General features: G+C 33.7%; 2 protein-coding genes across 6 annotated transcripts in view; one reads left to right on the top strand and one right to left on the bottom strand.

Moving 5' to 3' along the window:
- LOC126841754 (uncharacterized) overlaps positions 1-19,641 on the top strand; it is a 31,693-nt gene extending 12,052 nt beyond the window's left edge. For both annotated transcript variants that reach the window (XM_050578389.1, XM_050578398.1), the window contains exons 2-8: positions 5,012-5,042; positions 5,701-5,957; positions 6,898-7,034; positions 12,161-12,348; positions 13,576-13,666; positions 14,981-15,158; positions 17,142-19,641. In XM_050578389.1, the coding sequence (XP_050434346.1) occupies positions 5,012-5,042; positions 5,701-5,957; positions 6,898-7,034; positions 12,161-12,348; positions 13,576-13,666; positions 14,981-15,158; positions 17,142-17,567 (1,308 nt within the window). In that variant the 3' untranslated portion in view covers positions 17,568-19,641. The remainder of the gene's footprint in view (positions 1-5,011; positions 5,043-5,700; positions 5,958-6,897; positions 7,035-12,160; positions 12,349-13,575; positions 13,667-14,980; positions 15,159-17,141) is intronic.
- A 1,937-nt stretch (positions 19,642-21,578) lies between these two features.
- LOC126839480 (BAI1-associated protein 3) overlaps positions 21,579-25,432 on the bottom strand; it is a 124,697-nt gene continuing 120,843 nt past the window's right edge. For all 4 annotated transcript variants that reach the window (XM_050574811.1, XM_050574831.1, XM_050574822.1 and 1 more), the window contains 10 exons: positions 25,231-25,379; positions 24,936-25,152; positions 24,800-24,874; positions 24,622-24,723; positions 23,966-24,178; positions 23,568-23,892; positions 23,293-23,502; positions 23,088-23,211; positions 22,207-22,409; positions 21,579-22,141 (listed from right to left, as the gene is read on the bottom strand). In XM_050574811.1, coding sequence (XP_050430768.1) covers positions 22,047-22,141; positions 22,207-22,409; positions 23,088-23,211; positions 23,293-23,502; positions 23,568-23,892; positions 23,966-24,178; positions 24,622-24,723; positions 24,800-24,874; positions 24,936-25,152; positions 25,231-25,379 — 1,713 coding nt within the window. In that variant the 3' untranslated portion in view covers positions 21,579-22,046. The remainder of the gene's footprint in view (positions 22,142-22,206; positions 22,410-23,087; positions 23,212-23,292; positions 23,503-23,567; positions 23,893-23,965; positions 24,179-24,621; positions 24,724-24,799; positions 24,875-24,935; positions 25,153-25,230; positions 25,380-25,432) is intronic.

Consider the following 25,432-nt stretch of genomic DNA (forward strand, 5'->3'; position numbering starts at 1 on the left):
GATATAAGTATGGTTGAGCAATTTCAAGAACTATTTATATACTTTTATTTATACATTTAAATACCATTTCGTGTTTTAAATAGTTTTACCTAATTATTTGTCACAACACGTTTTTAACAGTTAACAGAGTTAAAATATTTTCTATATTCTATGGATCGAAGTATCTTCTTTTTTTGCCCATCACCAGTTGTGAATTTTGTTTGTTTAAAACTATTAACGGTATTCGGTAATACGATAATTTCGTGATATAAACGGCTTGCGGCAGGTTCCAAAACGGAATTTTTGAAAGACACTTGTTATGTTTAACACAGAAGAGCTGCTTACTTTTTGGGCTGATGGCGAATAATGGACTGCTGTGTTATCAACGGAGAGCTCATACTACACAATGATATTATACTATACGGATATAGCATTAACAATATTATTACTGTCATTGTGTTGATCCGTCTCGACGATGAATGTGCTGGTCATAATCATTGTTGTTTACACTGTTATATAGATCAGTAGCCCTACGTTAAGTACTATAATATAGTGGGTCGGCCGTACGATATAACGCGTAGTTAACTGCACAAAAATCTTTATTTATTATTGTCATTATTACTACTGTACTATTATACAAACCATGCCGCATACAATATACCAACCGCCATACCTTTCTCGATCGGTTGACACGTTACCATTGTGCCCGGACAAACGTTTTTGCTAAGCGGACCATTTTATTAAACAGGCTGTTTAAGACGCTTCCTCGACACTGTATTTATGTACATATACGTTTTACACAGGTTTTATCTATAGGACGATGATATATATTTTATATGACAACAAATTTATATACGGTTAGCTGATGATGTAGCTAAAAAAAAATAACAAGACTTACAAAGGATGTTAGGAACTATGAAGGAAACGATGATTAGCCGACTAAATATTATGTAAATAAACGGAAACCGCGAAGTGGAGCAAGTAGAAGAATTCACGTACTTAGGAAGTGTCATAAGTGCCAAAAGGGCGAGTCAAAAGGAAATAGTATACAAAAAAAAGGCCTTTTTACTTCAAGTAATACAGATTAGAAAATAACTTCTACACGCAAACGTTTGGAGTATACTTCTTTATGATACATGGTCAATTGTTGAATAAGAATAGAACCTTTTGAGATGTAGCGCTACAGAAGAATGGTCAAGATAAAGTTGAATGAATATGATGACCAATATTTGGCAAACATGACAGAGGAAAGATACCTATGGAAACTTGATGATTTTACCAATTAGAGTTCGTGATAGGACTTCGTATGGTCCTTACCCAGAACCGTCTTGAATAATGGTGCTAATAAAACTCTTACCATTAAGCTCAGATAATTGTTTACGTTAAAATTTACAAAAAAAAAAAACAGAGTTAAATAGAAACATTCGGTCGACTTTGTAGGTTGACAATAATAGGTACACGGGTTGCAGCTTGCAGTAGTTGTTTTATTTTTTCATCTATTCCTAAATTGAAAACCCATAGAATGAAAATAATTTAACGTGTCCGCTTTTCTACCCGTCGGCATACACCAACACGACGTTTTCACGTTTAATTTATAAACAAAAGTCAAACCAATAATAATATAAAATCTGAACTATAATATCAATATTTTTACTCGACCGTGTACTGATGGACGTGCCTGATGTAAGACAGTTAAGGCGGTCTACGATGCACGTACGTCAATACTGTGGTAAAAAAGACGGTCAATAAAAAAAAAAATGAAAAATCATGTGCACAAACGTTGATTGTTCAAAGACATGACCGAATAACGCGACGGACAAGTGAAACCGTTTGTGTATGATGTTATATTGATCTTCATAAAAAAAAAAAATAAATAAAAAGAAGATTACACGTAGACACACAAAGGTGTTTACAGTTTACACGGTTTACACGACTGCCAGGAGTCACTTATCGAACGTTAAACGTTTCTATTGATCTACTATGTAGTTGGTGACTAGTGTCTACAACAGTAGCCGAGAAGAGGAGAAAGGAATTAGGCATCTTCTAGAAAATACAATCTATAACAAAGTATAATATATAGTCTTGTGTCGAACTGACGTCAACCGCAGGGTTGGTAACAATAATCTATAAACATGTCTTCTATATCTAATAATTTTCTCAAAGTTTAAGCTGACCGTTTAAAAATGACAGTGATTTAATTTGTTGTAATAAAAATATACAAATGGTGAATTACTAACCTGTAACCGGTTATCAATATTGCGTTACTACATGTTAACAAATATACACTCTTCATTTCATCCATTGCCCAAGAAATATTATCATACTAATTCCATAAAATTTTGAAAATCATACTTCGACAGAAGATTAAAAATATTGTTACAAAAATACATTATTTATAAAATGTATTTCGAGTACTATGGAAAAATATGTCCAATGTTTTACTTGCAATATTTTTAATAATAACATAATCATTTTTATATAACACTTTAACAATATTCAAACAACGTTTTGTTTAAACGTTATTTTTTTCACGACATATTTTGATCTGTTACCAATACTCGATTTAATGATATTTTTAAAATAGGTGTCTACAAAGCTTTCGAACAAATTGTATTTATTTTTTTCGTTTGTCGTCTGGACTCTTAAGATATATATATATATATATACATAATATAAAATACATATTTTATAACCGTCTACAAAGTATAGCTGTAGGAAACAAGTGAAGATTTCGACCGTTTTTTTTTGGCGTCCTAAATGATTGCCGACCAAAACGTCTCTTCCTTCCGCGGTCGACAGCGTTCAACCTCGTCGTTGCTTATACCTACGTTGTCATCATCATTCCGGTACTCTACATAGGTGTATATGTATAATACCTAGTAAAATATTGCGTATAATGTTTGCTGTCGAAAATGTCCTGTATCATTCGTTGTTAAATAGAAAATAATGAAAAAAAAAAAAAACGTTTTATTTTTTGTTTGTTTTTATTTTTTAGATCTCTCCCACTTGTCTCTTATATATAATAAAAAACAATAACTGTATACAACCGAATCCGTAAGAGCTGCCGTGCAAATGCATACTGTAAGTGGTAGTATATTGGTACCGTATGGTCTGCGCGATCTGGATGATTGGGCGATTCTACGGACTTTATTTTTCTTTATTTACCGGTTTTAAAACGTCCGACGGAAAACACTGTGAGGGGGGAAGTGTGATAATATATATATATATTTATATATAATAGGTATTTTATCGCCCATGGGAAAATCGAGCAAGGTCCGTCCGCCGTAGTAAATCGTGTGTCGACCATAGCCAAATCTCGCGGCGATACCGGAATGCGTTGGGTTTTGCACTATTTTTTTGCCTTTCTTTTCCTTGTTTATTCTATTTTTATTTTTTTTTTTACCAAATTCTTCTGCTTATCATATTATTTTTATTCGTTTAGCGTCCGGCGAAGGTCGTGAGACACACTGGCGATGGTTCCCGTTATGCTGCTGAATCGTACAGATACGCCGCCTAGATATTATTATTACTTTTTTTTTTATTGCGCTAGTCCGTCTTGTGTGTGTGTGTATATTTTTTTAAAACACTCCGTTGTTTGATGTGTATCTCGTGAAAATTATAAATATTAAAAAAAAAAAAAAATGTTTACCACTGTCGCACGACAACTGAAAGATAATATTATAAAGTCGCTTCTTTGCCGGCTCACAATATCGATGGTTACGCGGTTGAAAAGGACTTAAGCGACAGTTTGGGTCTAATGGCGACATGATGTATAATATTGGATGGAGAGAAATGTGTTTCGTCCAATTTAAATTTTAAGTTTGCGGTACGAACGACATTTTAATATTTTGTCTGCTCAACAATAGGGTCAAACGTCAATAGACAATATTAGGAAATAGACGAAAACAAGAAAAAAAATTTTAATTGGTCTAACCACTACGACTGTCCATTTCATGACAAAAATTGTAGCCTAATCTTCAAGGCACGTACTGTGTCGATTTCTTTATTGCTTTCAAATCTTAAGTATGCTAATTTAGGATTAAGTCGAAACAAAAAGAACACTTGCCGCATTATTTACGAATTACCTATTATAGTGTTCTACTGTTAACAGAAAAAAAATAAGAGGGGTAAAATAAAAATTAGTTTTTCTTCAAATTAACCCGAGTTAAATCATAAAGTAATTTTTAACATTAAACTTACTTAAGTTAAATGTAATTTATATTCATATTGTAACTTATATAGAATTATATGGTATTAAAGTTAGTGTAAACCATTTTAACTTTCCATGATTTCCATATAAAAATAATTATTCTCAGAGTGCTTAATTTATGAAAAAAATAGAATGTCTTGAAAAAAAATGTTGCCCTTTATTCACGTTTCAAATTTGCTTTCACTTTTGAAAGCAATACTATTTTTTTTTCTAATAGAAATATGAAATACCTGCCAACTCGAATAACATTTATTTGATTATTTTTCACCAGCCAATGATTTTACTTTTTCGTTGTAATATTGGTTGTCAATCGTTTTTGGAAAATGTATTTGCTTACTCATTTACAAAAAAATTATAATAAATAAAAATAAAAACAACCCTATTCCGGAGTACATAGTAGTTTTTAATGTTTTTATAGTAATATATACTAAACCTACTATCCATTGTTGTCCGGTTTGGATTTAAAAACAAAAACGGATAGGCACGAAATGATTAAGCGATTTTATAGGAGACATTGTTCGATACATTTATAAATTATTTTATTTTTTATTAATTACTTTATACGTTGCGTTTAGACGGTCATTGCTAGAGAAACTTCCGACCCGATCAATCAAGTGTGATGAATTGAAACAACGATATTACGGTCACGTATGTCGAATCGTTGCACCAGTAAAAGTGGTTCAATCGTCCATTAATCGTTATTACATTATACCATTTTAGTATTTTTAACGATTAACGATAATCACAAACATTATACATTTTTTTAAATTTATATTTAACAAAACATGGCCTAATCGAATGTATATTTTGTTTTTGTTTCAGACACACGAGGTGGCCGCTCAAGATTACGATGGTAAGCACTGAACAAGACGCGTTACTATTATAAGTATTACGGTTTAGGGTTTCTCGTTTTGGATCTAGGATATGTGATTTTTCCGGTCTAGATTAAATAGCGTCACCCCGGCAAGAATTTCTTCGACTCTTATTTTCAATATCAATTCCGCGGACAGTATAACAGCTCGATAATAATAATAACAAATAGATACAACATAGTATATTGTATAGGCATGTATGGGCGACGCGTTCTACACTGATCTATACGGAGTGGTTTACAAAACGAATTGTTAACAAAAGTGTCATCCAGTCTCTAAATTAATTGGATTCGACTTGAGATAAATAACTCAATATGGCACAGGCACACATACTAGCATATAACACATGCTATTGAAAGACAAATCAAATCTAATTTTTATAAGATCGGTAAACGTAGTTCAGCTAACAAATGTTAGCTAGTTTGTTAATGTTCGGATGGTACGCTATTGTGTTGCTGTAAAATTAATGTATTTTTGTACTTGTTTATAAAATGATATTCGGTGCCGTTTATTTTATGCCTGGGACGGGTGGAGGGTAGATAAAGCCCTCACATAGGTATAAGGGTTTCCCTTCTGCAATCACAGCTTAAGACACAGTGATATTATTATATCCATTTTTATTTTATTTTTGTCTTTTAGTTTCGGAAATACAGTGTTCGTTTTCGTCGGACTCGCTGAGGGTGGGCAAGGCGTTGATGGGCGTCAAGGACGTGATATCGGCCAAGCTGAAGAAACCCGAAGGGTTCAAGGGACATCCGCTGTTCGCCGACGACCGGACCGTCGATCCGCTGATCGATCCGGTGTGTCAGATAAGGCCTGATCTGTCGGACGTGACCCTGTTGACGTACAGCTTGCTGGTCTCTGACTTTACTCGGTGCGGAGTACTCAGGAGAAACGTGAGTATCTATCCTAACGGTTTTCGGTGAAAATGTTCAAAGAAAGAATGTCCAAGTACAAAAAGCATCCAGGCACCAAAATGTCTAAAACGGTTTTATTTTACAAATTACTTCGATGAATAATTACTTATTTTTGGTTCGAGTCTGGGTTCTAAGGGCACATTCAGGCAAACATTGAAAATTTCCAAATTCCATGAATAGACTTGGTTTTTGTAGTTACACGACGCATGAAATATACCCTATATTATTTCACGGTAAATATATTGAATTGTAACATAATAATTGAGTAAAATTATTAACTTTATGATTATTATTTTTCTTTTAAGTGAATTCTAGTTAATTCGTTTTATTGATTTTAACTCAACTAAATTAATTCAAAATTGAATTGAACTTTTACCTTGTAATTTAGTCATAAACTTAGCCAGCTTTATGCAGGATTTGGTATTATTATAAATCCAATTGAGGCGTTCTTCATAGCTTTTCTTTTTTCAAACAAAAAAAAGTTATCAAAATCGGATTATTCTGCGAGACGTTGGAGGTGTTTTTTTATGAATGACTGTATTATTTTCGTTTTCATTGTTACAAAAACAAAGCATCAGACTAAAAATGCATATTTCCTGCTAACCAAACTACTAAAGGAATGAGAACCCAGCATTCTTAACTCATACACTAAAAAATATTGTTCCATTAATAAATTTTCTAATTTGTACATTATTAGTTTATAAGGTTAATGGATTGTCTTGAAAACTTATTTTAAATTAAAAAACTTTTTTGTCATTTAGATAGTTGACCGTGTTATTTTTTCTTTAAAGACATTTTTGTACTTGGACATTTTCCCCTTGGACTGATCAAACCATCGAACGCAATCGGCTCTATAATGTTTTTTGAACTCTAAATAAATATACTTATATCATATTTTTTGTTGTTCTATTTCCGTCAGGGTTTCGTGCACGTCCGGGTATGGTTCCCGCAGTTCCCCGGCGTGGTGATGATGTCCGATCAGGAATTAATCATAATGTGCAAACCGCCGGAACCGACCGTGATCGAGAACAAGGCCGCCGGGTTCGCCGGAAGTTTGTAAGTCTATACTTCTCCGTCTATACTTACCTGCAGTACGCATTTTGTTAATCGGTGTACCTACATTTAAACGGCGGTGACTAAGTCAAACAACGCCTCGCCGGCTTTCAACGGGACCCGGTCGCGTTCCAGTAGTAGTTTTATCGTGCTACTTACGTTTTATGCTATCATTGGTATTAGTTTTGATTTCTAAATAAACAGACAAGCGGTGCAATACTTAAGAACGGCGCCCGATATTATTGAGAGGTACCCTCGTCATAAAATCCCGCATAAAATCAGTCGCCGTACTTGTCTATAGCACCGCTCATATTATGTTTATTTTAAAACCAATGATGATTTGTTGCTAATTGAAATGAACAGGTCTCATGGCTAGGGCCTGGGGGTCTGTCAAAAATTGGCGTCATGAGTTTGACCTAATCTGAAGCTAACCTAACTTGAATTTGCGACACCAAGAGAAGAGCGGAGAGAGGAAGGGAAGGTGATGAGAGGGTAGGGGAGGAGACGAAGAAGAGAGGAGGACCGAAAGATAAGACAGGCGAGGGAAAAGGGAAAGCGAGCAGATTATATTAATATTGTAAAATAAAATAAAAATAAGAGAATCAGCAGATTAGAGATTAATGAGGGTAATGAACATGATCGTGAAGATGAACACCATTCGGTAGTGAGGATGGCCCAAAAAAGGTTTCCTTTACTTTGATGACTACAGTGATACTAGTGATTAGTTATTTCAATGGAAAAAATTAAGTCCGCCGACCGAATATTATATTTTAATGCAGTGTCGGTTTTTCACCGACTCATCAACTACGTTAAGCGTTAACCGACAAGTGAATCCAAAGGAGTTTCCTTGATGTAGGTCGTTGTGGCGGGTTTGTTTTTCTCTCTCTCTACATTATGGTACACGTGCCGAACGCAGACTTAGCCAATTATTTTACTTTTTTTGAGGATATCATATTATAAAAAAAAATGTCGATCGTACGAGTAGACTTAAAAGTAACGACCGTGTAATTAATTGCACGTACAACATGATATTACCATACTGACCGAGTGTAGAGAATAGACGGAAACGTTTATGTCAAAAGCGTTTGCACCAACACAGCATAATAATAAATATTATACATAAATCAAGCAGAATCGATACTAATAAAAAACGAAAAAAAATTGATTTTTGGTGTGACACATTCATAATATCTACTAGATTTTTTACGCCTTGAGCGATTGTTGAGAATAATAGTTTTACAGCGAAACAGACGGTTATTCGAGACGCTTTTTCGTTGGTTAGACGTTAATTATTAAAACAGTTTATTTAGACTTTCACAAAAACAAAAATAACGCCGATGACTTTTTTTTATGTTTGCTAATTAGTGATTAGGTACTTAGTAAACATTTTATTCAGCCGAAAAAACATTTATAGATCAATGAAATATAGTATTTATAATTGCTATAATGAGAGAGAAATAGTACTATTGTTATTATTATGATGACTTAATTGTCTTTATTTGTTATACTCTATGACTCTAAACAACAATAACTCATGTACGCTCATTATTGTGGTCATATTTATTACTAAATAATTTTCAATTGTTTTTATTGTTAATCTTTTACTATGTGATCATTTTATCGTGAACCACTCAATATCTCATAGAGTTTAATAAGAAATTTAATTTTTCATAATGTTTTTATATAATATGATCTGAATTTTTCACAAATGTGTATGTTCCTACCTCCCTTTTAAACTAATAATTATTATACCAATTTTTGAAACTGAAATGTTAATGCATACATTTCATTATCTTTTTAAATTGAGAATAATGTACTAAAAATGGTGACTGGTCGATAAGTTTCAAGCTTAGGACAGGAGGAAAGTTGGAGTGTAATAATATTTTATCAGTGCGCACTTCCTCTCCCATCCTAAGTTTTAAACTCTTATAACTAAAAATAGTTGTTCAAAACTGGTGATCAACCAGTCAATATTTTTAGTAAAATATTGTTAATTTAAAAAGTTAATAAAAAGCATAGGTTACCATTTAATTTTTAAAAGTTGATATAAAAATAATTTGTTTTGGAGGAGGGTAAAAACAAAATAAATTGTGATCACATTGTATAAAAACACTGGAAAAAAAATTCAATTTCTCATTAAGCCCTATGAGATATTGAGTGGTTATGATAAAACGATCACCTTGTATAACATTTCGACTTCCCGGCCTATGCGTCTCGAGAGAACGCAATCAGATGTTATGTGTGTGTTTTTTTTTAGTGAAGTATACGATTCGGATAGTGTTGCAACGTTTTGGGTCCCAACTTAAAGAAACCATGTACCGCTACCGCAATACAATGCTACTGTGTTATCAATGCTATGGACTATGGTTTATTATTTTTTTTATCGCACAACAAACGAACGCCCAAAGAGGAATTCGCCGACCATAATATGATATTTTATTATTAGGTTAAAAAAAACAACGACGATAATAATACAATAACTGGTGTATGAAAAACGTCGGAACGGCCATAACCCATATAGCGTAACGGTACGAGTACATGGTTCTGTAGGCATATGAGGTGTTGACCGATATCAATGAGTATATTATAGTAAACTCGGTCGTTATATTTTATTGAATAATATGTATTTTATTATTATTGCTGTAGCAGTTGTGTGTTTATGTACAGAGTATTGTTACCGTGACGATTGTACAAGTGTGCGTGGTTGACGAACCGTAAGCGTTTGGTACGATATTACTGTTATATTTTACTATATGATACGTTAATATTATATATGTACTTGCCCGGTATAGTTATCAGGACGAATAGCGACGATAATAACTATATTATTAATATGGTGTAGGTCGCGGTGTAATAATATTGTCTGTGTCTGTGTGTGTGTCTACCTCTACTTGATTCGCGCATTGGGCCATATAATTTTTCCAAGTCAACATTTTTTTTTTTTTTTTTTTTAATGAAAATTCGGGCCAACTGTTTGAGTTGCCCTCCCAAAGTATAGATGGCGAAATCCAAATCATTTATTTATAATATTTGTTTTAGTTTAAACTGAATGTCAAATATTTAACGAACCGTCACTTAAGAGTAATTGATAAAAAAATAACTCAAAATAATTATTTACTCGACGGTGCTTCAATACATCTGCACACACAATGGTTTCTAATAGTTTAATTTAAGAGCTACTAGACAGCCTAACGATCTTTTCTGGTCTGTTGAACAAAGTCACACTGTTGGACGAAATGGCCATTATTTATTCATTAATATCCAAGCGATTAAAATAGTGTTAAGCCAATTCGATTAGGGTATATAGCTGAAAACCGCTTCCCAACTAAAATGTATGTTTTGTCACTTAAAAGAAAAACAAATCATAGCCATTAACACTGCTATATTGATATTATTAGTACAATTATTATAGTACCCGACAAAAAGTAAGCATTGTGCGATTAAACCTATAATACATTGTTGAATGAGTAAAATACTTTATAAAAAATGTTAATGTATTCCTCTTTAATATGATGCCAAAAAAATTAACTCAGAATTAAAAAAAAAAGTTTACGATACATTTTTTATGACAAATTATTTTTGCTATAAAAAGCTTCAATAAAAATAGTAGTTACTTCATAAAATTACCAAAATCAGTTTTTATTGCTCAATAGTAAATATTTGTAGTATATTAACGATAATTTCTAATTAGTATTAATAAATATTGTTTTTATGAAATAGGTATGTTAAAATTTAATTTTTATATTTTATGATTTTTTTTCTGGTTTCTGTTTACTACTATCGTCGCTACGATTTTTTCTTTTTAAGTTCAATACTTGATTTTTTCTATTTTAAATTCATAAAAATCACGGGTTTGCTGAAGATTTCTGGAATATATTTTAGCTTTGAAGCTAGAATAAAATCTTTATAAAAGTCTTACAAACAAAGACTGATTACAGTTAAATCAATACAACAACAGTTGACTGGCGACTCCACTATAGGCATTTACTTCCTATAATGGTCATTTGCGGATTTGTTGTCCTGTTGAGATTTTTATTAAACATTTTTTGTCGACAAATAATATGTAAACAAACGGTTTTGCCTGGTCGTGGGAAACGCGGTAGTCGAGGGATTGCGGAAAACAAGTGACGTTTCCGGCCCATTGTTGGTGTAAGCGAACGGTTTACCCAGTATTTATCGGGTAGGTATTTGTTATCGTCACCGTTGTTGTCATTCCGTCGCCGGTCTAAGAGGTGCTCATCTCTTGTATCGAAGTGAATAATACAAAAAATAATAGTAATAATAAATACATTTATACGCATACTATTATTGTCGAGTATTGACGAAAGCGATATTGGCGTGCGCGTCTCGGTTGTTTTTTATATGATTTTTCCTCTCGACCACAATAATATTATTATGTTGTATGGGAAAAAGAAAATCGCGTTACTGGCCTATATAGCGCGTTTTATTTAAAGAATATATTTAAATAAACAATATGGCCGAGACGAACGTGATCGCGTCAAAAAACCTAAATTCACATTTTCACGGTCCCTCGCTCACTTCTCGCAAACACAACACAACACACATACATTTATGCACACTCTTCAGTTGTGGACAATCTTTCGGCTGTTCGTTTTCCGTCTCGGTCGCCTACTGACCTGATTGTTACACTTATGTGTGTGTATTTTATCCGGACACGTCGGACGCGACAACGGTGACATACTAAAGACCGACAATAATGAAAAAAAAAAAAACCCGCAGACCCACGCGTTGCTATGATATGTGCGGCTATATTAAACCAAACGGAATAGGTGTTAATCCAATAATTTACACTGTTTATGTTCTATTCTATACTGTCTGTTGAAGAAAAAACAAACGCCTATTGTGTGCGGCGCGTCGGGTTTGTCAGATCATAAACGATATTGAAAAAAATTCAATCGCTCCTATGAAGGATACACCGTGGACGTGCCTTGAGATCAGATGATTTTCCGTCTCTTATCAAAAATCCAAAAATTACCAATTTTTTCTTATCATCATTTCCGCCACTTTTTCTCATCCTTTCCCCTCCTTTCGTGTCGCATAAGCGTCAAGCAAATTTTTGACAGATCCATGTAGATTTATTCATGTAAACAAACCTTTATTTTTTACAGTCCTCATGGCGCTCGAGTATCTGGCGTCGTTGAAGAGACCCCGGGACGTCTGGAGTACGAGGTGGCCCTTTACAAAGAAGCGCCGGCCCGGCTGACCAACCTCAGTCATAACAGTGAGTTGCCCGTTGACCAGGCCGTCCCCATCGGCACCAAACTCCAGCTTCGGGCCCGGATCAATCCGCACTCGGGTAAGCTGGTTTTCGAAAAAAATATGGAAATTGTAATAGGTACAATATTTCCCTTGATGGAAATAGTTTCAATCAAGAACGTGTTTTATGATCACTCGATTATCTGTTTCTTATCAATCATCTCATATCAGATGATTGTTTTATCTTTTATATCTTATCAGCTGATTTTTTTTTTACCCATCCTCTCACCTTTCTGACCAAGGAATAAATGTCTATCCAATTTTGTTCACTATGAAAAATGTTAAAATGATGTTTTAGCACGAAATTTAATATTTCAAAAATATTGATTATAAAACGTTATAAAAAAGATTTGATGATATATTTTGAAATAATATTTTTTCCACAATATTTTGTATAATATTAAATTTTAGAAAAATGAAATTTCGTATCAAAAACTCGTTACAAAATTTATATAAAATACGATTTTGTGTGAAAACAAAATGAAAATATTTACATTTTTTTGCTGTACTGTAAAATGTAATATGACCCAAGAGTCAATTTAGACTAAACACGGATCACCCTCCCCCCTCAAAAAAAACATACTTCTCATTCATTAAGGCTCGGAGTATCATCTCGTTAAGATCAGAATAAAATATAATATAGTCCATAGGCCGTTGTAATTGTAATAGCGTTACAGCCTCGTTATATCTATTTGTTAGCGCCATTATAGATCATTTTTTTACATTATAATTCAGCTATAAATAGACAATAATAACGATAATGGCATCATAGTGATATTTGAAGTACTGCACTCTAGAATAGTATTGACGGCTAAAAGCATAAAAATATATAATAACGTACACTCGAAGAAGGCGATTTATTTTGGGGCTATTTTTTCTTTTAAATTATTTTTTTGTCTTAACCGGTCAAGCGCATTAGAAAGCAAACAACGCTATCCGATTACAAATTATCGTGGCCGAGTGTGGTACCAGTACAATAATAATTGATCTGTAGTTACGCCGTAAATAGAACGTCGCGCCTTCCTAAACGATTGCGCTCGCTCTCATTCGAACAACCGCTCTTCTGACGATAATAATACTAATAATAATTATAGCACAACACCAATGGCAATGTACATTATAGGTTAGGTACACACGTACCAAATTTATACCCAGGTATCTAAACGCTAATCTCGATCGGATCAGAGTGTACCTATTCACAATACCTCTAGCGCATCGTAATTTACATCAATCGTTATCGATTATTATTATTTTTGATTTTTTGCAGCTTGGAAATTCGTCAAGTTGATGGAAGTGTCCGTGTCGCCGGATCCGGATAACGCGCATGTGTCCGGTAGCGTGGCTCTGGTCAAAGACGGGTAAGTGTGTCGTAGGCGTAGTTAGATGAGAGCGAAATGGCGGGGAAAATTTACAACCTACGAAACTCCTTGAGAATCCTCCCCCCCCCCAAAAAAAAATACTGTTATACATTATCAGCTAACCGGCATGTATAGTCTCAAATCCCTTACGGGGGTTTGGATGTTTCGGAAAGTCTAAACTTAGTGACGAGTCCAAGTCTGGTAAGTTTTCAACGATACAAATACAAGTAAAACCAACCAGGTGCCGTGTTTACGTTCTCAAATGACAATACTATCATGTTCCCACGGTGTGCTGTCGATTCAGCTGCATAATTGCATCTTTCCTCGTCCTAAATTCTTGATTTTCATTTCGCTATCGGTTCACAGCTGCCTGATCGTTTTCAATTATTACCCTATAGATTTCCAGCAGTGTTGGGAAAGTCACTGTCGAAAAGGAATTTATTCCAAGACGTATTTTTCCTTTGAGAAGAGAACGCGGCAACCGGTGTTTTAAGTGGGAGCCAAAATTAACATCCAAGTTGAATCTTTCGTACACATGTGTGAGAGAGAAACTCATATAAAATACTTTACAAACACAATTTTTAATAACTTTTCAACAAAATAAATTATGGTAAATATTTGGAACTGATATGTCGGACGGAGAACAATTCTGTGAAATTAAGGACCTATAAAGTTAAACGGAAGTCACTCCGGAAGCGTCCGCTTTAGGGATTTCAATAGATACTTGACACATCACTACATAAAATCGATCATTTGAAAATAATGTAACAGTATTTTGCCATTAACTTAATTGGCGTATTTTAAATGCCCCCTGAACAAATTTATGTCAAATATTGCCTAGGATTTTTTATCCAAAAATGATGTGGTAGATTCATAGGAAATCAACGACTGTTAATAACGAGAGTTAAGTTATATATTATATTATGACATCTTAAATAGTACAATTTTAGTTTGAGATTTCGAAATTCCGTAAAATTCGTATTTTGCTCGATGTGGTAAGATAATAAATATTTACTAGTATCATTTGATAGGGTTTCATGTTACTTTTTTTTTTTAAATGAAGCAGTTGAGCTTCATCATTAAATCGTTCTTACAAAAGTAATTCCTTTCCTAATCATGTCTTAGTATAGTGGGTTAACTTTTCAAGTTTACCGTGTTGCATCAATTTTGTCATAACATTTATTTATTGAACTAATTTTCATCGATTGCATTCCCAGAAATAACAACCCTAGTCCGCGGTTACTGTACGGTCTAAAGCCGTGATATTTGAAAATGTTTTAAATTCCAAATTTACAAAAATTATGATATTTTCAGATGCCGGAATCGAGATTTCGCTACTATCATACCGCACCAGCCAGCTAAGTACCGGGAAAGACACAACGAAGTGTTTTTGGATTTCGAAGCATTCCTGTTGAGTACAATGAAGGAACGGTCGACACTGTGGATCCATTCGCAGATCAAAGCGTGCATGGACGCTGCAGACTGTCAGCCCGTAAGTCACTCTCTTCGGTTTCGATTTTTGAAAATGAAAAACCCACTAAATAAGAATATAAAAAATGTATGGATCTTGAGAGTCCTAGTCATGCTGTTTGATCAAAGCGGTTGACTTGTAAGCGACTTACAGGCTTACAGCCAAGTGAAAACGAAAGACATAATTTTGTCAAGTAACGTTTGCCCAACAGTAGCCCAAAACTTCAGTTGCTCAGCCGACTGTATGCTTAAGTGATTATTTTGACTAGTTAAACTGTGTAGACTTTTTTTTTTAATAACATAACGATCGTGACCTGAATATTCAGTCGGGTATCTAGTTTTTGCAAAATTATAATTCAAGTAATTTTCTGTAATTGGCGTGCGTTGATTTATGTATTTTGTTATAACAATCTGTACACGATAAATACTATTATGATGGAATCAACGATTACGGGCCTGGTAGTTTTTTTTTTTTGTGAATAAGTTTAGTGAAATTTTTGGAGAAACTATTGTGAAAAAAAATCAATCGTTTTGTGCGTATGCGTTAAATTAAATCAATAATAACGCGAGAAGAGCTAATATAAGATGTACTCGAGCATGTAATACATTTTAATCTCGTGACTAACAGTCATGACAAGCTGATTTGCATAATAATTAGGCACCTATTACACAGGTGCTCGAGTCCGATAATAGAAGGTTTTGATGACTTTCGAATGCGATTTACACCCATCTGTAGAGTCTCGTATGGTCTAGAAATTATAGTGTATGTCACTTCATACCTTTATAGTTTGTCTGGCATTAGCCATTGTTCGACTGTCGTCACCTGCATAGTATAGGTGGTCCATACAGCAATATTGCACCGTTAAAATTATCAAAATTAATTCTGTCGATATGCCACATCGGTATTTAGGGCGACGGTATTGTCGTCGTGGATTGTATTCGCACCTGTTATGGTATGTGACCTTGATTTTGTGATAAACTACAACTAGACCTTTTATGAAACACCGGTGTTGGATATCTTCGAAGTGCAAAAAAGGCGGTTAAAATCGTTAAAGCATATTTCGTAGTGTTAGAAAACTACTTTCTCGTTGGTCTTATTGACGATATGCCGGTGAACATTTGACTTTTAGATTTATCTTGAACTTAGTTATAGACTACAGTTTATTTTACAATAAATGCGGAGCTAAGAAGATATTAGGTTTAGTTAAATTTGTTTTTATGTCTAAATGCCTTCAAATAGCTAATCTGTAAATCAGAAATCATACTTAATTGGGCAAACAACTTCAGAAAGGGTAGAAATTTCTTGTTTATTTCGAGCTAGTCTGAGGACTTGAGGTGTGGAAATTAGACACACTGTGGACCTATAGTGGGTACAGCACATATACAATTTTCTCAAAAATCGACTGTCAAATTTTTTTCAATGAATAAAAAAAACCCCACAAAAAAAATGGAAAATTCACATTTTTCCAGATATTATATTTAAAAAAAAAATATTTAGTATTATATTGATTTAATAAAAACACGTTAAGTATTTTTATTTGTAATCACATGACAATCTTTAATATAGTATAGGTAATAAATATTATATAAAAACATAGACAAAGAGTGTTAAACCTTTTTGTATTAGTAGCTAGGTACTGGTTTCAGTGTTTTGTCATTATCAGGTTACATAAAAATTACATTGACAAAATGAGTACACAATTAAAACTATAATATGTTTAAACGCGTAAGGTTGAGATGAATTATTGACATTTAAAATATATTGTAGTTTCTAATCATTTAATTATTTATACGTGTATTTCATGTTTTGTGAGTATGATATTCTGTTAATTTTCATCATTGTATGTACGTAAATTTTGTATAACCTGATGACGGTAAAACGCCAAAACTAGAAGTTGCTAGTATAGATGTTTTCCATATTTATGCCAGATCTTTGGCTCTAGGCTGCGTTTTGCACTTGACGGTAATGGAAATCCACATGTTATTTTTTTTGTCTCGCCCACAGGAATATTGCCTGGACCTGTTCGAGCCGTCCGGACACGGTCGCCGGCGCCGGAGACATACGACCATGACGACCGCGGCCGCCACCGGAAATGGCACGGCTTCGGTTCCGGACGACGCTTCCGGCAACGGAACGACGCATTTTGCCAAGTTCAAGGAGAACATCGAGTACACGGTGATAATGCCGGAAGACATTTACCACGGCGCGGCCACCGCGGTCGACGGCGGCTGCGGCACGTTCCTGGCCATATCCGGCGTGCTCGGGTGTCTGCTGTTCGTGGCCGCCATGACCCTGTGCTACCTGACGTCCAGGCTCCAGGCGGCCATCGGATCCAAGTACAGGTCGCACCAGGACCCGTTCGCCGGCGCCAACCGGCTGGCGCAGTCCAAGTTCCCTTTGTCCTACTCGGGTCGGGCCACGCTGCATTGACACTAACGATATCGTCAGCGATAGCTAATAATAATAATAATCATATTTAATGTAGCTGGAGAATATTATTGTTGTTCAACGAAGCTCTTGTAAATAGTTTTTTTTCCCTATATCATTATATTATGTATCCGACGGTATTTAGACGCTCGAATCACGATTCAATGACCATGACAATGATGATTACTAATCGTTTACGCCCAAAAAATCATTGCATAAGAGTGAGCGTTTATTTTAAGAATTTTCGGCCGGCTCCTTTGTTTAGAGAAACACTGTTGGGAAATAAGTAAATACATTCGACACATTATGAGATCTGTATAATCAGTCACCAAAAAAGAAAAAAGTGAGGTTATACTAAGAGAATATTCGCCTTAGAGAACTAAAAATTAAATACAATATTTATCTTGATTTCAATTGTAAACACTAAAAACACGTTGATAGTATCAAAACAATAATTATTATCGTTCAACAAAATGACAGATAACTCATACTTGTAACGCAAATCTGATCGACAAAGATAAAGAATATTATTGCCATTCAAGTTTACAAGTTTTTCTTATAATAATACAAAATTAGAATAGCTTTTGGAACTTTTTGCAATTGATTAAATATATACATTACCAAAGTAGCTATTTGTATTATTTCGTTTGGTCATTTCTATGGATTGTCTACTATCTGATTAATTCTTTCTTAATTTTATAGTCATTTTAAATGACTCATTTGATTATTCATTGAGCCATTTTAAAAATACCCGAAGACATATCCTAAAAGATAAGTTTGAAAATGAGGTCGTATAAATTGATTCTTTTTTAGTTTTGATGCAAATGTTTTTTTTTTACAGTGTTTCTTAAATAAGGAAAATAACTGAAAAAATCTAATTTTTTGAAATAAATTCTCAGACTTATGCATAATTAACATCATATATGATAAAAATATATTTTGAACAATTATGCTTTTAGAAGTTACTGTCCACTGTTAACTGTCGTTTGGTCCAATCAAATTATTAACAATACAGGGTGGTCCATTAAACGTAAGGCGTTTAATTTCTCTGAAAATATTTACGTTTTTTTTGTATATCACTTTGGAGTTATTTTAGATTATGTTATTTTACAATGTTAAACAGTATTCAAATATTTATCTTTTTTTTAGTAAATTCCAGTGTTCTATCAACATTTGATACTCAAACAATAATGTATATATTTAAATAACTTTTTAAATTAATTATAATTAACTCTGTTATTTTCAACTGGGCGATAACAAGCTTTGAATAATTATTTTTCAAGTTATTAAAGGTTAAAGTTTTGGAATGGAGGTGGAGTGCGGTAGAGCGTAGTATTATTTTTATTCTCGCATTACTCAACCACACTCTGCTACCTGTACTTAGTTTCTTAACTTTAACAACTATAAAAGTTAATACTCAAATTTGGCTATCAACCTGTCAAATGATTATATATTATTAAGTTAAGTTATCATGTTTCATAAGTTGATAGGATTTCGAAAAATACAATAAAAGATAAATATTTAGTATTTTTGTAATACTGTAAATTAACATAAACACTTTTTCAAAAAAAAAAAAAATTGAAAATTGCAATTATTTAGGAGATATCATGTTGCCTATGTTAAGTGGATCACTCTGTCAATTATGTATGGTTTAAAATAGTTTAAAAATATTAAAAATTGTATAATATATTATACAACAAGAATATAATATATTGAATCGTGAATTAAACGATTCTAGTACACGTCGTAACTGTTTAAATACTATATTAAATTATACTATTTAAACTGTATAAATGAGGGAAATATTATAATATAATTATTTGCCTATAAGTTCAAAGAGCCACCGCGAGTGCTCCAGAGAGGCACAGTCATGAATCTTCTCGACGCTTAGACATTACATACATTTTATTATTACCTATGTTTAAATATTTTACTGTAACGATTAAATTATTATTTTTTATTTAGATTACAAAACAAGTATAGAATTATTTTTAAGGTGTTCAATCTAATATTTATTTTGTTTACATTCTAATTATAGTAAAAGTACAACACTTGTAACGTCGTCTCTCTAGCGCCCCCTAATCATTACAATTTTTATACATATGTTTATATATATTCATATTTATTTTTACATATTATATTTGTTTTAAAACTCTTTAGTTTATTGTTTAATTATTAATTTATAAATGTAATATATTTTGAGTATTATGTATTTATTAATATGATAATTAAATACACACCATATTATATTATGACCCATTGGTAGTCCTACCTATTTACCATTGTTCCTTAAATGTCCATTCGAAATTCCTATTAAATAATGTGATGCGATTTCTGAAAATGTACGTACCTAAACATTTTTGGTCCAATTTTTTAATTAAAACACAAAGAAATATTAAAACAAAACCAATCCTTGAGCATGTTAACCTATATTATTTTATCTTATTTGGTGTACCTAAGGATATCACTTAAAATTAATATCATTTTACTCAAGTATCGGTAAAAAAAAATGAAACGTGATATTAAAATTTACCTACTGTATTTCAACATCAAGCAATAACTAATTATAATTAAATGAAAAAATTGATTATAAAACATGGTAATTAAAACCTTTTCTTTTGTTAAATAGGTCATATTTTTTAGTAGACTCTGTAATTAAACATATCAATAGTATTAATCAGTGGAGCAAATAAAAATAATTATATATTTTTATTTCTACAAGTTTTGGGTGCAATCTGTTATTTAACATTTTTTTTCCTCAAAAATATTGAATGTTTAAAACGACTTCTAGTAGTTTCAGTATAAAAATGTTTTAATAAAAAGATGATATATGCTTATACATATATAAGTTTTTATATGTATGAGATAACATTTTTATTATAATACCTACATTAAAAAACCAAAACATGTTGTTTCCAACGTGTTGTTGGGGAAATTATATTGTTGTATGAATTTGTAATATATTTTACAGTAAATACTATTCGTAACTGTCATTAAGTTCACCTATCCTTTGGTAATTTCTCTTTTAGCTTAGCAAGTATGATTCAGTATCAAACTTTTGCGTATACAATAAAAAACTTAGCTTAAGTTATTTTTATGATTAATTACTACCAATATTTAAAAAAAAAATCTATATTTGTTTGCCTTTATCACTTAATAATATAATGCAAATATTTATTTGTCAAAAGAAAAAGACAGTTATTTGTATAACTGAAAAATAATTAAAAATAGCAATTTTTAAAAATTAATAGTAACTTTTTACTCTGTCTTTGAAGTACAAATTTGTGTGATTAATTATGTAATAACAATCTTACGGGAACAAGTTGGTACACCCCAAATACATTGAATCCGGTAAACTTCTACATTGCTAATGAGACCTCATGCTTTTGAATTATCTAAAAACGTTGTCATATGCATGATTACATTATTAAACTGTGAAGAGAAAGTTTGAATGTTTGCTTTTAAATAAAAATAAACCACATAGTTAAGTCGTTCTAAGTAATACTATTTATTTTTTCAGAACTTAGTAGTACAGTTTAGATGAATTGGTCGTTATAATTTTAGATAAATAAACATGTACAATAGTTTTCACGATAATATACGATATATTATTTTATATTATTTATTATATAATGTAATACTATTTTTTTTCTTTAAAAACAATATCTATTGAATATATTATAATGTATATTTAACTAGTCAAATTTAATAATGATTTACTAATACAAGTATAAGATATCATAATAGTTATTATTATATTTATAAATAAGTGGGTAGATGAAAAATATTTTTGTATAAACTGTATACAGTCCAATAATATTTTTGAAAAAAATGTCAATAATTGTGTTTGGTAGGTGATAGAAATAAAATCAATATAGATTGTCCTTAAATTGTATTCATACGATTAGAAATGAAATGAAATTTGAATATGGTATTCATATCTAAATATAACGATAATAATTTATTAACATATAACATAATATTATAATCAATACTATCAATCATTGTGGTTATTATTAAAATATTTTTACAATAGAGTTAATTACGTTACAAGTTGACGATGTTTTGTCAAAAGGTGAAAAAAGTATATTATTTATCATAGGTATATAATAATATTTGTTTTGTATAATATGATTAGGTATTTGTTTAGTATTTATATACAAGGCTAAAATAATGTATGAGAATGTACATCGTTTGTTCATTTAACGAAATTGACATTAATTCGCATACATATGTATTTTAGGATCTATATTCATATAATATTGTAGGTATATCACTTGGTTTGTCATGCCATCAATACATTTCATACTAACTGGTAATTTTTCCCGTCGGACGTCCGAGGTATATATACATAATAATAATAAAATTTAATGTAATTTATTGTACGCAATACTTATGTTGAATACTTGATGTTCAGATGTTATCACTGAGGTCGGAGATGCAGCACCCTGTAAACGCCGGCAAGACATAGCATTGTGAGCTTCATGAGCTGGTCGTGCGGACCTTTTGTTTTTTCACAAACTCTTGTGCCACCTTGTCTTCGTGTCTGGCCTCGAGTGTGTGCAGGATAGGGTGATCTGAGTGAAATAATCATACATTGTTTTATTCGCTATTGTTTAACTGCGTAGTTTTTTTTACTCACTCTTGGTGTGTTGGTGCATCAGTATCAGGTCGACTCTATCGATGGCGTTGATGTCATGTGGTAGCGGAGCCGACACACCGGGTATGGAGTTAAGCGATAAAAATGCCTCGCCGGCGAAATCATTAGCCGTAATCACGTCGTGATCCATGACGGTGAACAAGATCATGGCGGATTCATGTCGACACTGGTCCAACGATACGGCACTAACAGACAAAAATAAAAAACGTTAACAACACAGCCACCCAATTGCACGAACAAAATTCTATTGAAAAGAGGATCGATTCTAGATGTGTTTGTTTTAAATGGACCCGGACAACGATAGTGGCGGAGGTAAAACAGACTGTTGGGATAAGGGGACTATAAGGAAAGGTTTAATTGTGGACTTGTTCGGGAAGATAATGCCAACAACAAAAGTACTCTCAGCTAACCAAATTTGTCAAATTGTGTCTTACCTTTTTGAACAATGACACAAGTGAAATTATTTACAGCGATATTTGACCGTCTTTTTTTTATAGATTTAAAGTATAACCATCCGAAATTAAAGTAGCACCGGTCAATTGTAATTTCGCAAGAGGCCAAATAATAGGCTGACTAGAACTTAGATAGAAGGGACGGAGTAAAGGTCAAATATTCAGACGAGTGTTGGAAACCGAAAACGAAGAGGCCACGGGATCGGTCATGGAGAGGTGTTTGATAAAGACCTTCAGGAGTTGTAAGTAACAAAACTGGGAAAATAGAGTAAACGCCGATTGCAGATATGAAAGCGAAGTGGAGTGAAAAATATTACAACCTAGCCTAAGAGGAACAAGTTCTTTGGTGCACCACACGAAGTTTTCGTTGGACTCATCAAGTATTAGTTAAGTAAAATAACTTGTACTTACAATTCGAAACATTCGTCGAACAATGGATTAAGAGTCTTTTTTTTCACTTCGGTATACTGTTCCGCACTGTACGGAAACATGGCCTTGGGCAACAGCTCAACGATGACGAACGGATCGCTATAACCTGTTACGGATTAATCATATTATATTAAAAAAATAATCCGTCCGACAGAAAGGGCAAAAGGTCGCAAGGATTTTCGCTAACCATTCGGGTCTAATGGTATGACGTCACGGGCTTTTAACACTTCCACGCAAAGCGAATCGTGATGGTAGTATGCACGAACCGACAAAACACCGTAGTGTGCGTCTTTTACCCTTTGCTGGTCCGCAAGTCGGTCTTCATAGTACAGCTCAATTAACGTGTCCGTGTCCGTCTTGTGCAACTTCAGCCTTTGCTTGACGGCCCGGTAAACGTCTGAAAAATATTATAAACACGGTGTCACATGTTATGGCTTTAGTTCGCAACACAATCTGACTTACTGCCAGTTAAAATATCGGGCGGCAGTCCGTTGCCTTCGGCGTGAAAGAACTCCATCAAGAGCTCTAGGGCCTCGTAAAGCCGTTCGTAGAATCCCGACATCTTGGTATCACCGCTGCCGCCGTCCATCTGATGACCCAACTCGTATACGGTTACTTCCCACACGCCGTTCAGTACTTTTTGGAAGTTTTTCGGTATCAAACCGGTGTTCAACGTGATCAGGTGCCCGTCGAGGTACTCTTGGAGCGGACAAATGGCATCGGTCGTCGGCAGCGTGTCGGGCGACCACGCCAGATGGAATATGCATTTTTTTAGTGGAGCTTGCATCTGAAGACAATTGTGATGAAGCAATACCACGACACGTATCGCGTCGTTGAAATGAACAAAAACGGCTACTTACTCGTATGGCGATCCTACCCACGATCATCATGGAGTACGAGTCGTATTGGTTGAACACAGGATCCAATAACGTAGTGACGTCGGCACGACACTGGTCTGCGGTGGCTTCGCCAGTAGCTTCGACTGCGGTCACTACGGTTTCCAAGTGTAATTCGTCCGGCATGGACGCTACTGTTCGCCATACGTATTCTAGATCATTGAGTACAGCGCAAATCTACGACAAATGATGAAGGTAACGTTATTTTTTCGATGCCACACAGTAATAAAATTCTCAAGCATCATCCTTTAGGATACATTAACAATAGGATTTTCTTATTAACCATATAAATGAGATTTTTACTATAAGGAGTCCTTTCGGGTCAACTAGGATTCCGGTTTAGGTGTTTTAATTTAGGAGTTCTCGAATTGTTTATAGGAATCGTTCGATTAGATGTAGCCGAATGGCAGAAGGGAAATATTAAAGATTGTTGTAACGTTCTTAAGGAGTCCTGGCTCAAGAAACCTACAAGATAATTATTGAGTCTCTGAAGAATTTGTCACTCCTATTGGGAGTCTTAAAGGGTTTCATTAGAATTTCTGATAGTTCTACGGTTGACACCTTTGTAGTGTTTGACCAATGTTCAACTTAAAGGATAAAAATGTATAAAGTATAGTTACTTCATCCGTGGTCTTGTACGGCGACATGTCATCGTAGAACCCGTAGTCTTTCAGTCTCTGCTGGACCAATTGAGCGTAGAATAAAACTGCTTCACACATGGCCTACAGTTGGCAAAAAATGTATTATTTATATCAGCATGTCAATAATTGACACTTAATATAGGAATGAAATTCTTACATCTAGTAGCTTCAAAACAAAATTGTACGACTGTATCAAGTCTGGCCAGGCAAGGTGTTTCCAAAATTCTTTCATCTGAAAAGCGCAAACAATTTGTAATGAATCATAATTTTGATCTTCCCTGAGTCATGCTTACGTGATACAAAGCCTGGACGACGTCGTTGCTTGACGTCGAGTGTTTGACAGTCATTTCTCCCTGACAAATGGAACTCATTTCTAACGCTTTTTTCACACGTTGAATGATTTTGATTTTGGCTAGACCCAGCCATTTCTCCAGAGCCGGTTCGAACCAGTGATAATAACACTGAGCCGATAGGCCTTTGTAATCAGAAGCGTTCAGGTGTTCCCGATACCTGCGTAATTGAAAGAAAAAAAAAGTGTTAGACCGTTTCGACACCAAATCGAGTAAGACGTCATGCATTTAAACTGACCTTATGAACTCTTGAACGGCCAAATACAGCTCGAACAGCGACTCTCCGGTTTCAGAATTGGTGGGTGACAGCGGCGAGTCCATCCCGAAATCGGCTCCCTTGACTTTTTTGCATATGGGTGCGATCTCTTGGCTCAGGTCGTTGGACAACTGAGGGCAGTGCAACAATAACACGTTGTGGATTAGTTAAGAACGGAACGGAC

This window comes from Adelges cooleyi, unplaced genomic scaffold (genome assembly GCF_023614345.1).
Source record: "Adelges cooleyi isolate 19-005CV unplaced genomic scaffold, UGA_ACOO_1.1 ACOO_flye_CR_arks_rails_tigmint_CR_PRNA_108, whole genome shotgun sequence".
Taxonomy (NCBI): Eukaryota; Metazoa; Arthropoda; class Insecta; order Hemiptera; family Adelgidae; genus Adelges; species Adelges cooleyi.